Genomic DNA, 16,368 nt, shown 5'->3' with positions numbered 1-16,368 from the left:
TGAAAGATATTTGAAATCATCTACCTACACAGTTGTTTTTCTTGGAAAGAAATATCAAAGTGACTTAGGAAAAAAAACCAAATAAATAACAAAACTCCAAAGTAATGAAAGGGATTATTTATGAAACGGGTAAAGAGAAAATCCCTGTCAAGTGGGATCCCCGAAAAGCTAGAGAAGGTTTTCATTCTGAAAAATCCTCCCTAATGCAGAATACAACATGTCTCTCTATAAAGATTGCTTTCATCCACTTCAAAGGGGAAAAAGAAAGGACAAGGGAGCAAACACAGCATTTCCACCATGCACAAAATAAAACCAAATGCTAAAATAAATGCAGCCCTACTCCTCATCGTCTTCTTTTTGCAATATTACTGCTTTACACTGAAATGACAGGAACCTAATAATTCGTGTCCTCTTTGTGAATTGGGAGCATTAGATGAACTGCAAGGCCTGCTGCTCAGCTTCAGTTCCTCCTAGTAATCCCCCAGGTGCTGTGCTTTTACAGGGTGCAGTGTGGTACTGCTCAGGTGGGGGATACCCCACAGACCCTGGTTTCCCTTGTAAAATATCCAAAAAATGTCATCTACAGCATTACCCATCCTGTAATGATCTTTTATATCAACAGCTCTCATTTCCACCTCTTTTCAAATACCGTTCAATACCATTTTCACTTTCTCTAAGCCTTTTTCTTGTTCTATGACATTTAGACACCTGATGGGAGCTCTTTACTAAAGCAAGTTTAAAAAAGCACAGTGATCCTGTGAGTTTAAACAGGCCTTACAAATACATGAGGATACTTGAATTCTCCAGTTTTAATAAGCAGGCTGATAAAATCCCTACAGACTGTGTCTGTGGATCATAAGACACCAGTTCTCAAAACTGTAGGTCCTACTGCTGCAGTTGCAAAGGCCTCTGTCGTCTTTTAACAGAGACTAGGAACCCTTTTAGAAACTTTCAGTTCTGCTACATTCCTAAGCAGAGAATATGGTTATTGGAGGAAACAGTTCTAGAATGAGCCATAAAAATTATCAGTATATTTGGTCATCAAGTAAGTCCACGAGAAGCTTGCTGTGAAAAGCTACCATAGCAATTTCCTTACTTATACCTATTTTTCTTTAACATACAAGCTGTACCAAGTGATTTTTAAAATATTTATAATTATAGTCTTTCCCAGGAACTCAACTCTGCTATACAGTCACAGAATAAACAGAATTATTCTAGCATCTGTAAAAGATCACCACATTTTGTATCAGACTTACTGAAGTGAGCAAATCTCAGCTTTAAATTGAGAAGAATCATCAGAAGTCTGGGCAAGTTTACTCGACTTCAGATTTAATTCATTTTCCAAATAGTTTATTCTTTCTTTCAGGATAGAGACTGTAGTCCTTAGCTCACACTTTTCAATTTGAAGCTGCAATTTAAAATAAATACCAAAGGTTATTATTGCAGAAAGCTATCACAACTTGGCTTTTAAATAAATTTAAGTTGAAAACAGATAGTAAAATTAATTTCTGGAAGAGTCTATCCTATTTTAGAAATAATAAAAGCCTACTTCCTAAAAAGCACTTACTCCTTGAATATTATTCTCCAATTCTGAAATATCATGCTGCAGCTTTGATTTTTCATGGTGTGCTGCTTCTTGATGTATCTGAAAAATATAAAATTACATGTAAAAAGACAGACATTTTTAGATTTAACCTGAGAAATTCAAGCTTCATGTTTCAGAAAATATTGCTTTACATTCTTAGATAAATGACCAAATGCAAAGCTCTCTCCTTAAAACTACAGAACATTAGCTGAAAATACATTACTGTAGTTTAATATAACATCACTGATTTTGGGTTTGATTCTTGGTTTAGATTTTTTAAAATAGTTTATTTATATTTGGTCCCAACCAAATTAATACTTGTGAGCTTTTGTAGAGTTTACTGAGCTACATGAGGTTGCATGCATGTATAACTTAGTGCCCTAAGACATTTTAAATAAATTTATTCAAATATTATTAATTACAACATGTAAGGCATACTGCAAAGCTAACTGGCCTTTCCCTATATCTATGAAGAAAATTTTAAAGATTACTTATCTGTTCCCTGACTTCTGTGCATAACTGTAGTGAAAAAAACTCTCAAACTGCCTAGAAATGCCTTAGATTAGTGTGTTTGTAAAGGTATTTCCAAGTGGCACACATTTAAAACATTGGTAGTCACCTATCAGAAGAAAGGATGGAGCTGGAAACACATCTCTATTACTGCATGCACATGCTTTAAGCAAAGAGGTCAGATTTACTGCCACTCCATTCAGATACTCAACAGGTCTTTATTTTTGTGGTAGTAAAACCAAACTATGGAAGCATGCATCATACAATTACTATTGACATGTTGTCCTGAGATAAGTCCATAAAAATGATTTTCAAAAAGTTTTAAAACATTATATTAATGACCAATACAGGGTCATTAAGAAGGCAGGAAAACAAATCCCTTGAAATCATAGGCTCTTGACTACAACCATTAATGCACATTAATGCACATTAATACCAGACATGACATGGTCATAGAACCATAGAATCATTTAAGTTGGAAAAGACCTCTAAAACATTAAGTCCAACTATTAACCCAGCACTGCCACATTCAACACTAAACCATGTCCCTATGTGCCATATCCACATGGTTTTTGAACATTTGCAGGGCTGGTGATTCCACCACATTCCTGGGCTTCCTGTCAAGGTCGTGGTAACAAACATTTTTTTAAAGGTCAAAAATACTGAAACTTGGATTGAATTTATGTTACATGGCTCAGTTATGTGTCATTTAAAATATACTATGCTAAAAAATGGAACAGTAACTAAAGATCAGCAAAAATGAAAAAGCCTATATAGTCCCCAGTTTGTAGGATAAGAACCATATGTGACTGTGACAGTGTGCTCCACCCCATCCCCCTCTTTTTTTTTGGTTAAGCACTAGTAACCCTCCTGATAGCTGCATCCAGCTTAAGGAGGACTGGGGGGTGAGAGCTAACAGCACATAGCTAAGGGCTGTAAATCTTGCTTGGCAGCAGCTGAGGGCTAGCTGAGCATGTGGCCACTGAAATAGTGCTGGTATGCAAATAGAAGTCAATCATCCTAGTCCATGAATAGAGCATGGCCCATGGCCCATTGAGCTCTCCTGCATGGCAGCAGGCTGCACACCAGCATCTCCCTTTGAGCTGGGAAGCTTCTGAAAGATACTTGTTAAGGCAGAGAGAATCCTTATTAGCATCTCACACTCAGCTATGAGTTGGGAATGAGAGCACTGAAATGTTGAAATGTTAGCTAAGTGATATAAAGGATTGATTGCTATAATCCTTTAGACACGAACTATTGACCAAATATGGATCCAGCCATTCCTCTGAGGAGTCTGGAAAGAAGAAGACCCTTTTGAATTTCATGGCTCAATGGGAAAGTCTCCCTGACAGTTTTGTCTGACCTTGGCCTCTATGCAGCAAATACTCACATGTACCTTACCATCAAACCTTGTTAAGCCACCATTGAATTTTTGAAAATCACTGCCGTAAGTGAATAAAATATATTGCTGCTTCTCTCTTGTGAGTGAAGTGCATGATTTCTACCACCACAATGACACTCAAACATCTTCAAAGTAGTGCATATGCAAGAAGTATTCTATGGCTGGGCCTCCATATCTAGGTCTCCCACACAAGGTGATGATGCATTTGCCCTTAAATACTTTAAAGCATGTTCCTACACCCTACTTGGGACTGTGTTTACAGGAAAACTTGCTAATTCATAACAACAACAGTAACAATAACAATAATAATAATAGATATTCTATAATAACATAAATTCATTGAGCTCTTATTTTATAATAACATAAGTTCATTGAGCTCTCAAGTGAGTTTGAAGTCCAAAGTTATTGAAAAGGGGAACTGATAGACAGCCAAACACAAACACAGCATTATTGTATAAGCCTTCCCTATATGCCACCTCAATGTAAGCAATAAAGCTATAAAGCTCACCTTTAATTTTTCTCCAAGACTTTCTTTTTCTGCCATTAGTATTCTATAGTCAGCCAGTGCAATGTCTCTTTCTTCTTCTATGTGACTTTGAGAAACCAAACTGTGTTTTGCTTCTCTTCTCATCCTGTTCAATTCACTCTGAGACTTTAAAAGATTATAGTTTGTTAGCATACATGGACTGCAATATAGTGTACACACTAACAAAATGCTGTAATTACAGAAGTCCCATTATAATCTTATTTTTCTCTAGATAACTAAAATGTATTCCCTGAATCACTCAGTGGAATGCCAACTTACACTGTCAAAATAATTATCATTCTTCTCCTTTACTGTCCCAAGTACAGCCTAACTTCACTGTTCTCTTATCAGTTAACTACTCCTTTCTTGCTCCTTTGCTGTATCTTTACACAACCTTCTCATGCATTCTACTAGTTTTTTCTTGAAGTTTATCATTTACAAATGCCAGAACAATAACTTTTAATAGCTCTCAAGTTAACTAGAATACATAATTTATTAACAAGTAATAAAAATATGTATGCATTTCATTAGCCTTGGTTGTGTTCTATTAGGTTTTTCATTCTAAATAACCAACAGTACAACAAGTATTAATTGGTTTTTTAATGTTAACTATAAACAATTTTTTCTTACCTGCTCATAAAGAACTTTTAATCTATCTCTTTCTGCAGTCAATAATTTGACATTGGATTGAATTTCTATCATGTGTTTTTCAAATCTGTCTAGCACAGACCGCAGCTCATCTCTTTCTCTGGTGATTGATTTAAGCTCTTCACTCTGAAAAGTGATCAATAAATTTATGTTAAAATTTGCTAATTAAAACATCTGAAAAATTAATTCCAGAAAAGAACTCTTCCTATTAGCAGTACAAAAAAAAATAAATTCAAAATCATTTTAATCACAAGAAAAAGCCTGGAAATGGTGGTGTAATCTAAGCAACAAGAACCAGCTGTTAAAAAGAAAAAGCAAAGATGCTAGCAATAAGATCTCAGCCTTTTTCTAATTATTATCTAGTTCTATTTATTTCGAAAACTGATCAATAAGTAATCAGTGTTACTGTGAAATGACAGTAATGTCATTTTCTTTCCTTGTCAATGTGACAAGGAAAGAAAAAGACAAGTTCATTGGAGTTTCTCTCAGTTGATTTTTTGCATCAAGAATGTAATTTAGAAAACTACTACAGTCTTTTAATGCCACAGAATTTGAAAATATATTTGATGTCTTCTTAAATGTTTCTACAGTATTTTTTTCACTTATCTTGACAGCAAGAACTTTACCTTCTCTGCAGTCCTGCGGCTTGGGCTAGGCTTCAGTTTAACCATTTTCTGAAGATAGTCTAATTCTCGCTTATAGTAGTCTCTGTCATCTTCTAAGGTCTTTACAAATGCATCCAGACGAGATGGAGATTTGTCTCCTAGGGCAATACCAAAGTCCAATCTCATTCTTTCAATTTCTAGGACAAGTTCTCGTTCTGGAAGGAAAAAAAAAAAAAAGAAAGAAAAACAACTCTATAGGGAAGTCATGAATTTCCTCAAAGACACCAGCATTTTGGATGGATTAACTTGCACCAACCATCCTGGCAGCAATCCTGGATGTAAGCAGGATGTAAGAGTTCTAAAGGCTAAAGAAGGCTAAACACAAATGAGTAGCAAGACCATCAGAGGCCTCACAGCACCCTGAGCTCTATTGACAGAGAGATGTGATTATTCCCCTTTATTTAGCACCCATGAGATTGCACTTAAAATACTGTTTTAAGGTTTTCCCCTTCTACAACAAGAAAGATGTAGATAAATTAAATCCAAGGCAAGCCCTGCCAGCTGGTCAGGGAGCAGAATGCTTGCTCTGTGGGGAATAGCTGAGGGAACTGGGTTTATTCGGCCTGGAGAAGTGCTGGAGAGCCAAGGGCAGACTGATAGTACCACGAGGGACTTACAGATAATGTGGAACCAGTTTCTTCACAGGTGCTTAGTAGGTAAATAAGGAACAGTGGCAATTAATTGCTACAAGCCATTATAAACAATTGTAATACGGGGAAAAATATTTTACTCTGACAACTGAAGAACATTAGAGAGAGTGTGGAATCTTCATCCCTGGAGGTTTTCAAAACCTAGATGGATAAATCTCTCAAGAAATGGAGTCTGAAGAGTTTTGGAAACTTTGTATGAAACTGCCACAGAATTAGGATAAGGATGTCCTGTGGGATCTCACTAAAAAGCTCAACTTTCAGTTCTCACATACAGAATGAACACATCCTTCTATAACAAAAGTTTTCACTTCAACTATGACTGGAGACCTACGGTCTTCTTTTAATTTATATATATTAAAAATCTTTTAGCACTATTAACTGTATGTTAACTAGGTAGGTATTCTATTTCAAAAATTACAGAAAGGTAGTTTCCAAGAATCTATGTTTAATGATTTACCTTTTCTTTCTAAATTCTCTGTTTTTTCCGTCAGCCTTTGCTTCTCTTGTTGAAGCTGGTTTAACAACAGCTCAAGATGCCCTTTTCCATCTGTTTTCTCAAAGAGTTCTTCATTCAGTCTCTCATTCTCCTTATGACATGAGCACAACTCCTGAAGTAACAAGTATTATTACAAAAATTAGAAGTGCCAATAGAGACATTTGGGGGGAAAAAAATTTAACATTTTGATAAACTTTTAATATACAACACTAATTACTTCTGGTTGACCTGGATGTTTTATGCTTTAATATGTGCTGCAGGCCATCATTGTATTTATTTTATTAAGTCTAAGTAAGCATTACTTTTTACATGGTTTGCAAGCAGTAACAAGAAAAGAAAACCAACCAGTAGGATAGTGGGATACAAACATGGGAAAAATTTAATGACTAAAGCAAGAAATAATTTTAAGTGCATTTGGTAACAGCATTGGTGTTAAAGTACATTACAATACAGCATCTCAGTCAATGCAACTCTGAAGCCAATCAAATGTTATTTGGCACACCTTTCCTATAATCTGATGTCCTGAAAATTATTTTTGTACTTGCAAGTTCCCTAGATAAACTAAAACAAAACACTGTACTCAGCTAATACACAAGCTGTCATATATGCTAGAAAGATTTTGGTCTTCAAAGAATTTATAATAGTGATGTTTTCCATCTGGGCCCTATGCTTTGCTTCTGAGTGAGCCAAGTATTGGATAATTTTTCACATCCCAATTAAGAGACAAAGCAGTTTCAAAACAATGAAAATCCTCAAGAATGTTATAACTCATTTGTGGTAAAAATTATTATGTCACCAGGAAATTATGACTACAGACAGTAGAAATAAAGGACTGTACAATAAGGACAGAGTCAACTATACTGTCTACTGATTTCTTTCAGTTTATTTTTGCAACAATATGATGTAGCTTCTCTAGTTCTTTCATTTATTCGTTAATAATTTTTACATCAAAGGTCCAGGGTACTAAAGAAGTTTTCTTGATAATTGTTAAATTGGTTTATTTTATAATAAATGAAACAATTATGTGGATGACAACATGATAAAAAGGGTACAAAGAAGAAATGAAAATATTTTTACTTACTGATTTAAGCCTTGTTATTGTTTCTTGTAGATCCTGTATTTCACTGACTTTTCTTTCAATTTCTTTCTATCAACCAAAATTAACCTATATGTTAAGAGTTACATATGCAAAATGACAAAAATCCCTTTGTTACAAAAAAAATAAGGAAGCAGACTATTTTGGTAAGAAATGAAGTATAGTTAGTTCCTTATAATAAAGCAGTAAAGCTCCTATGAAGTGAAAGCACAAAAAATTTGTTGTATAAACACCCACACTCTTTGGGAGCACAATGATTAAATGAATCACTACATGACTCCTCATAGGAAAAAACCCTCCAAATATATGTACTGCTTGCAAATATGCATTACCTAGCAATAGCTTTAAGTACCTCAGCATTTTATTTAGTATCCTACTAAGTTAATAAAAGAAAAAAGATAGATTGTCCCTTAACTAAAATCATCTCAACCTAATAAAGATACAAAACAGTTGTGATTAATCCTCTCTAAGTGAGAAATTCCATGAAATGTTAAGAAAACTGGAAAAAAAATCCTTTTAATCTTCCTTTCATAAGCCAATAAGCCTTTCATTGCAATTAGAAAATATAAAACCAAGTAAAATGGAGCAGATCCTTCACTCTGTGACACATTAGTGATTACCTTTGCTTCTCCTATTTCCTTATCTGCAGTCTCAAGCACTATTTCTTTGTGTCTTTCCAACTGCTGTGCCAAGTGATCTATTTCATTCAGTTCTTGACACAGTTCTTGATTTTTATTGCTTAAATCCACTACCTCACTAGTCACATTTTGTTTAGTGTCCAAGAGATCTTGAATGTGATTTTCAAGTTCTTTGTTCTTTTTCTGAAGATAATCAACCTGAAAGACATTTTTCATTAAAATATTAATATGCCTTCTTAAGTTAGGTAGCAAAAGTTCCTCCCAACCTTTTGAAATACAGTATCTCTATATCCAAAGTAAAAAAAGTGGAATCATGTTAAAAATGCCAAGATTTTCTATTTTTAGAACTTAATGCTCATCAACCTGAAAAAGAAACACAATGTTATGAGCTCTCTCATAGTCATGAATACTGCTGTCTAAAGACAACCATACATTTCTTGTCAAATAAAAGTGGTATATTGGGACCAAGCCTGAGAAAATAGCCTTGATGTTGGAAAACCAGCTTCATGCAGCTCTGGGCTCACTCCCTGTACAATCAATTTATATTCATCATGACTTACTAATACAGGATCACTGAGCACAGCTGTCCTGCTTCCAAGTCATAGCTCATTCCATATTTTTGCAGCACTGAACCTAAGCTAACAAACTCTTCAATGTGCCACTGTACATCATGCACAATTAGTACAGAAAAATCTAACTTACGTGAAAAAACCCTGAGAATTGACATGGTACAGATCCAGAGATGGGCTTTATGTGATTTGTACTCCAGCCCATCTTTACATTCTTATTCAGAGACCACTACTGAATGCATGCTAATACACACAGTAAACACAAACAGCTTTATCCTAAGCTTATCCTTTCCTCACAAGTTTGTGTTGGAGTGAAAGTGGGGACCATTTGAAATCCATGAGGAAGATTCCCCACTCCCTCATGGGAATATCTACAGGGGTACCCCTTATCATAATTACATATACCATTGTTATTTTCTAAAGCATAAATGGCATGTATGCAATAACTTTCTAACTAAATAAAAGGATTTTCAAACATGCTGAAAACAGTGTGTCATACAAAAATTTGCTAAATAGTTTCAGATTAACATACTATTTACAGATGTGAGTTCATTGAATTCTTTACCAAAACCTTTCTGACAGAGTATTAAAACAGGAAATGAAATTTTCTTTAGTCAAGAAACACTGCAACCAAAATAAGAAAGGCAAGTTCCATCTATTGATTTTATATCTATAGTGGTTGAAGAGCCACAAGTTTTGTGGGGTTTTTTCAGATCGCTACATTTTTCAGTTTGACTAAACAACTGTAATAAATGAATTACAGTTATTCAAATAAATGAATTACCTGTATATTCAAGTGGGAAATAAGCTTCTCATTACTTTTAGTTCTTGATTCCAGAGAGAGAACCTCATGAGAACGCCCACCATCCAATGCCAGCATTAAGCGCTCGATTTCTTTGTCTCTTATCTCAACCTTTGAGGGACAAAAAAAATGCTCCAATATCCTTACACACCATTAATAGACCCTTCATTTAAATAAGCACACACATAACATTCAGTAAAAGGCACACAACTAAAAATGCAATTTCTATCTAGTATATTTTTTTTTGTTTTTCAGATTTTTGGTTCTTATGAAAAAAATGTATCTTTGAAAGAGAAATAAATTCATCAAACACAATTTGTAAGGAAAAACTGAAACAATTCCTACTAGATTATATTAATGAAGAAAACCAAATGATTTGAATTTGAAGTGAAGTTAACAAATGCTACAGCTTAACTCAGACTAGCACTTAAAGTTAGGGAAAAAACTTCTAAGTAAGCTAACTCAGTGACTATTCCAGTCACTGGAAAAAATGAAATACTGGAAGAGGAAAACCAAGATGTGAAGAAAAAAGAAAGACGACTGTGTCCACCAATCCCTAGAGTTTGAAAGACATAACATATGAACATTTGATGTAATTCCATTACTTAAAGATTGTACCTATCTTATCAATCCACTCTCATTAAAACATTAGAAAATCTGTTGTTCACAAAAATTTAAAAAATATAACCAGTCCAAGCAGTAAAAAAATTATCCTAAGATATATGTAGATCAAATTGCTATTTTGGACAAGTTAACATGCACTAAAAAATGCAGTCAAATTCTACTTCTGATTGTCAAGTTTAGCTTATTTAATGTAACTTCAAAAGTCAAAGTTTATCAGCAAAACCACTGGGCAAGTATTTTGTCATTGCTGCTGTCTCCAAAGGCAGAGGAGGGAAACTGCTCGACATCAGCAAGTTAGAATTATTAGATTTCACAAGCCCTACAATGCATTCCCAAGAAGGTTTTAAGACCATTGCCATGGCTATGACACCCAAATAATAACAATAATATTAACATTAATAATAAAACAACAATACCACTGCTACTGATGATATAAACATACCTGTTTGCTATAATTTTTCATTCCACTTTCAGATGTCTCCAGTTTTTCCTGTAGCTCTGTTACTTCTGACTGCAGTTCTTGGATTCTGAAATATAGCACTATATTTTTTATGTGAATTCATGAAAGAACTGTATGCACACAATTCAATACTAGCATTTTCTCATTGCTCCTGAACCTAAATATTTCACAGAGAAATAGTTCTGCTCATGCAAAATATTAATGCAGAAGCTGTTGTTTGAGATATTGTAGCAGATTGACTGTGTCTGACTGTCAGTCCCCCACACAGATGGTCTCTTCCTTTCCTCAACAGGATGGGGGAGAAAAGAAGAAAAAGCTCACAGGTCAAGATAAAGACAGGGAGACCATCTACCAACTACTGCCACCAGTGAGAGACTCAAGTGGGAGAAGATTAATTTAACTTATCAATCAAAACGAGTAGGACAGTGAGTAGGACCTACACTTCAAAGCTCAAAAGCCCTCTGGCTCACCGATTATCAGCCACCTGGAGCAGGTCAGCGATGTAAGGGTCCTCTGGCTGAGGCACTGGGTAGGCACTGACACCCGATGGGGGCACGAGCTGGTCTATCTGCATGCGCTGCCGCCTGAAGGGAATGCTTTTCCTCCTGCCACCTAAAAGCCCAAACCAGGGACACATTACTTGGAGTTAAAGCAAGGGAGTCATCTTCTTTAATACAAAATTAAATTTCTTATTTATTCCACTGCTTCTGAATGGGCACATTTCACCATTTTATCCTTCTGCAATAAGCTGGTAAAATTCACATATTCTAGACAACACCATTCTTGCAGGTTAGTACCAGTTTTGCCAAAGTTCACTACTATAATAAGGTAACACACAAAGCTTTTATAAGTAATTTTCCCCACGGTTTAAGATCCCAAATACTCTATAGTCCAAACTTGTTGAAGCTGTTAGTGATTCAGCTTACTAAAACAGCTAAATCAAAACATCACAAAAGGCATTTGGTTTTCCCATTTAAGAGCTATTTTATAACTGAACTAACCCTTGCATTGCTAGGTAGTATTTTTATTCCTTCTACTCTGCATTCATTTCAGTGAATATCATATCCTACTGCTTATCAAGAAGAATATGCTATTAGCCTGAATGATAACATATTTAGAAAAAAGCAAAACACAGTCTCTTTCCCAGATAGAATATTTCCTCTTCATCATATGGTTAAATAAGAACATGCAATATTGGATGATGTAGTATAGAAAAATCCTAGAAGACTGGGGACCAAGGGCCAAGTATGGAGAAGGATAGACAAAAGCCTAATGTGTCATCTTTGAAGAAAATAATATGAAGTGCAAAAAGGTATGCAAAAATAAAGAGGAAATTTAATTTTTCCTAGCTATGTATTGATTTTCCTCAAATGCCAAAAATGCATATATAATTCAATGACTTGGAAAAAAAAGGACAGTCTCAAAACTTCATAAAATAATTCTATATTCCTTAGCTTCAAAAAAATTAAGAAAACGAAACCCTGGAGAAAGACATTAACCTGAAAGTAACATCTAGAACATTTTAAGTTTCATCTAGATTCATTTAAGTCAAAAGACCCTTTAAATATTGTAAGTTCATAGAAGATTGGAATACTTGTAGACATATTTGGCATCTTGCTATATTTAGATCTTGGTTCCAAAAATCTGAATTTGTCACTTACACATCAATTACCTGTCAAAAATATGTAAGTGACAAACAATATGCCTCTTAGTTAGGTGCAGCAATAAAAGAAATAGCTTTTGATTAACAGTGCTTTCTAGTCACATTTTAACTTAAAGGTCTCCAGTTGAATCTAAGTTTGCATTCAAATTTGTCCCTAACACAAGTGATGACCTAAAGAAACTTCAGACAGAGAAATGACAGAATTCAGAGCACAAAGTTTCAAAGGGTGATGTTACCCTACTGGATATTTTACTACAGTAACTTCTCTTACGAGAGGAAAAGATACATTGTTCTGAAGATCCAAAAAAGCCCAGAACAAAGTTGAAATATCTGTGATTATTTACACGCACCAGGTGTTTGCACCACCGCTTGCAGATTCTTCTCCTGAAGCTGCTGAATTTTTTCAGTCTTGGCTTTAGTCTCTTTTTCCAGCACTTTAATTTTATGTATATATTGGTTATTCAAAAATTTCAAGTCAGTTGTTTCATGTTCAACCCTCCTTAAGCTAGCTTTCAAATCTTCAAGGGAGAGAAAAGCAATATTATGTCTTTCATTCAGTATTATTTTTCCAAGTAGCACCAAAATAAGCATAAAGAGAATCCAATATTCTTTTTCCATAGTATAAAATTATCAAATACACATACATATGCGCATACTTTTACAAACAAACACATAAAAATATATATTTATACATGTTTTACAAATAAACACCCAGTGTGGAACGAAGGCCCATTGAACAGCAGTATTTAATTTTCAATTAAAAAACACCATTTCAAGGTACAAAATATACATTAAGACTTCTAACATTCTCATATTTTATTGAAACAAATATCTGAGGAACTTCCAACTTTTTGACTGCAAAAGAAATGTCTGAGCATGAACTTTAATTCATTAAACGCACCAAAGTCCATGACCACTCACACTCATTTAAAAGCACAGATAAAAGATTCTGCAGATGAAGGATTTAGCCACGATTTTATTTTGGCGTGGAAGGATTAAAAAAATAAAATCATCATTTGTGTCTTACCTTTAACATGACGATCAGACTTCTCTTTCAGTTTTAATATTTCTAAATGTAGATCATTATTTTCCCTGGTAAGTCTAGCATTCTCTGTTTTATAAGGTTCCAAAATAGTATCATAATTGCTGCACTCTTTCTCAGTTTTTCCAGAAGAAAACTTTGCTTTACGCAAGCTCTCAGTTGTATGAACTAAGTCACTAGGATAAAGGAGCATCAGATGTGTTAGCAATGTTATCAGCCTTCACACTGCAGATGCAAATGTTTATTATCACCTGAGAAACAAAACACTTTCCCCAAGAGGGGGAACAAATTAGTTCAAACAAAGGCAACAAACATTCATGTCATGTAAGAAAAACTGAAAGATAGGAACCATCTGTTTTAAAAAAACCAGTAAATAGCAAAGAACTGGACAAAAAAAATGAAATCAAAATATTACAAAGCATATCAGGAGTTTACATCGGATAAGTATCAAAGCTAGTGATGGAGAGAGTAAATCTTCCTGCAGATATATGAATGAGACCTAATGTTGAAAACAGAGGACTCTGTATTTGCCTACCTATGTTCTTACATCTGTATTAGAGAGAGCAACAGAACCAGAACAGCTACATTTGTGTGTTTGGTCAAATGTAACTGGATTGCTATGAAAATTACTGTGTTCCTAATAATATCAAAGCCAAAAATTGGCAGATCTAATAAGAAGGAAATCTGAAAATTTTTGCCTTTTTTTCTGTTATGTGTCTTGTAAAAAGGGCAGACACAACAAACAACAAATTTAAAATTCTCTAAATGAGGCCATAATAAATGGAGATGAGAATGTTTTAAGTTACAAAACAGGCAGTAGGGATTATTTTTTATCCAACCAGTTACGAGAGTGTGTCCTTTTAAGCACACATCAATAGCGAACATTCTTGGCCCTCTTATGAGGTTAGAAAAGTTGAATTTTCCTATACCATAGATCCTTAGAAGCAATTCTACTGAATTAAACAAAATCTTAGGATGTTCCCATAATTTAAGCAAACCATTTGACTTCATCAGACACCAGAACTTAATGTTACCGCTAAAATAACACTGCTAGAAAATAATCCTCATATTAAATCTTCTTTCATACATGTCAAAAATCAAACAATGCGTACTACATGATTACTATTTTTTAAATGAATCCCCTTTGAATACCTGAAAAGCTTTTCCACCAAAGGTAAACTGTCCACCCCCAGTGGGTGCCGATAGCCCAGCTGATGCAGACGTTTCCTGAGATTAACAAACCTTCGCTCTGCATTTGCACTCATTGCAAACACACCTCCAAAGCTGCTCTTGTCACAGTCAACAAAAACAGCACACCTGCAAAAGATTGTTGGTTACAGCATCTGTCCTTTAGAGAAGGAAAAATATATGATAAAATAGTATAAAACGTTATATATATATAATATCTTTTATTTATATATATATATATATATACACACACGATATATATATATGCATACGATAAAATGAAAAAAGTTTTTTATTCTGTAGGAAATACCGTGCATAAGCACGTCCTTAAAATTTAAGTAAATTAAAACAGGATCATTGCAACTGAAAAGCTTTAAACATATTCAGATATTCCTTTAAAAATAAGTATTTGCCTTGGCAGTTAGTTTTCTCATTATATTCTGATTTTTTTGAATCATGGTCATCACTGTATCTTACACAATACAAATTTACAGATTACTCTGAAAATACTTTTTCCTTTCATATTTAAATCTTACTTTCAAAGTTCATAAGCCAGTACTTAATATAACTTATGCCAACCATTTCTAAAATTGCATAAAATACATAAAATGTTAAAGACAGATTAACTTTCAACATCTACATTCAATGATAGAAAATAGGAATGATAAAAAATACTGATGTACTGTAGTCATACTTGCATCACTTTCTGGAAAATACAGTTTAAGGAACAGAGAGCTGGGATTTTCTCAATTGACTGATTAGTTATCTTTTTATTACTAAGCAGATCTAAAGGGGACTGGATCAGCATTACTATGTCTGAATCCAAATGATAATTTTGATTTTCCCGAGTACATCTGAGGGAAGAAGAACTTTTACATCATTATGTCCTTCTGAATTTAGACATAGAATGAGAAGACAAATCAAATACTAAAGCTTATGTTTCTTAATCTGTAAAAACATTTGTTCAATAGTTAGAAATATTTTTGAAAAGTAATTATTTCTGTAAAACATCTTCCCTCACTTTTCTTCAGAAGTTTCAGTATTAACCTATCAGCTGCGAAGACCTGAGCAGCCAAACTACCAATTCATGCTGGTGGTGTTTGCATCTCATATAAAAGGAACAGAATACTGAGATCACCCAAACTATCATCACAATCCTCCAGATTTTAAAAAGATATTCAATAAATACATGCAGGTATTGGAAAACAAAATTATTTATTAATAATAAAGTGCATTAATAATAAGTGTGCATGTTTCTCTCATATCTAATGCTGGAAAATTAAGATTTCATCTCCTTTTATTAAAAAGCTACAAAGAAGTCTAGCAACGGACCTGTGTTTGCTGGGTACTGCTCTGTAGATGAGAATCACCAGTCTTACAAGCACGGCATCTGCCCTGGGTACTACCAAAAATACTTGCTTGAAGAGGTTAGGGTTGTTGGGACATTAACTAAGCAGTGGCATTGCCAACAATCCCTCACATACTATGCTGGGGAGGCTGAAGGAGACGGAGGTGCACTTTGGTTCCACCAGTGTACTCAGAGGGAGTCAATGTCCTGATGTGAAGGAAATGCTCTTCATACCCCTCTGAAAGCCAAAGACTAAAGTAACAAGTTCTTGGTATTTCTACATTAAAGTGGCAGATTCTGTGTTGAAATCAGGAAAAGTGTGATTGTGTTACTGTCTCTAGATTGAGACTCAGGAATACGTTTTATATTAATACATAAGAAAATTGGTAACTCCTGAGCTCATCTTCTCCTTAAGAAGACTTGTATCAGTTAAAAAGATTAAATTACCTCAAAATA

At 34.4% G+C, this 16,368-nt stretch overlaps 1 protein-coding gene across 1 annotated transcript in view; it reads right to left on the bottom strand.

Annotated features, from left to right (window-relative positions):
- CEP135 (centrosomal protein 135) overlaps positions 1-16,092 on the bottom strand; it is a 30,713-nt gene extending 14,621 nt beyond the window's left edge. The window contains exons 1-15 of the mRNA XM_084204438.1: positions 15,897-16,092; positions 14,529-14,693; positions 13,362-13,552; positions 12,685-12,852; positions 11,142-11,283; positions 10,654-10,738; positions 9,570-9,698; positions 8,199-8,414; positions 7,564-7,629; positions 6,444-6,594; positions 5,298-5,491; positions 4,654-4,797; positions 4,006-4,149; positions 1,568-1,645; positions 1,257-1,408 (exon numbers count right to left, since the gene is read on the bottom strand). Coding sequence (XP_084060564.1) covers positions 1,257-1,408; positions 1,568-1,645; positions 4,006-4,149; positions 4,654-4,797; positions 5,298-5,491; positions 6,444-6,594; positions 7,564-7,629; positions 8,199-8,414; positions 9,570-9,698; positions 10,654-10,738; positions 11,142-11,283; positions 12,685-12,852; positions 13,362-13,552; positions 14,529-14,641 — 1,973 coding nt within the window. The 5' untranslated portion in view covers positions 14,642-14,693; positions 15,897-16,092. The remainder of the gene's footprint in view (positions 1-1,256; positions 1,409-1,567; positions 1,646-4,005; positions 4,150-4,653; positions 4,798-5,297; positions 5,492-6,443; positions 6,595-7,563; positions 7,630-8,198; positions 8,415-9,569; positions 9,699-10,653; positions 10,739-11,141; positions 11,284-12,684; positions 12,853-13,361; positions 13,553-14,528; positions 14,694-15,896) is intronic.
- Positions 16,093-16,368: the final 276 nt, after the last annotated feature.

The sequence above is a fragment of the Fringilla coelebs genome, assembly GCF_963513975.1.
Source record: "Fringilla coelebs genome assembly, chromosome: 4".
In the NCBI taxonomy this organism is placed as follows: domain Eukaryota; kingdom Metazoa; phylum Chordata; class Aves; order Passeriformes; family Fringillidae; genus Fringilla; species Fringilla coelebs.
Note: the sequence above shows the minus strand (reverse complement) of the source record. Positions and strands in the feature narration are given on the sequence as shown.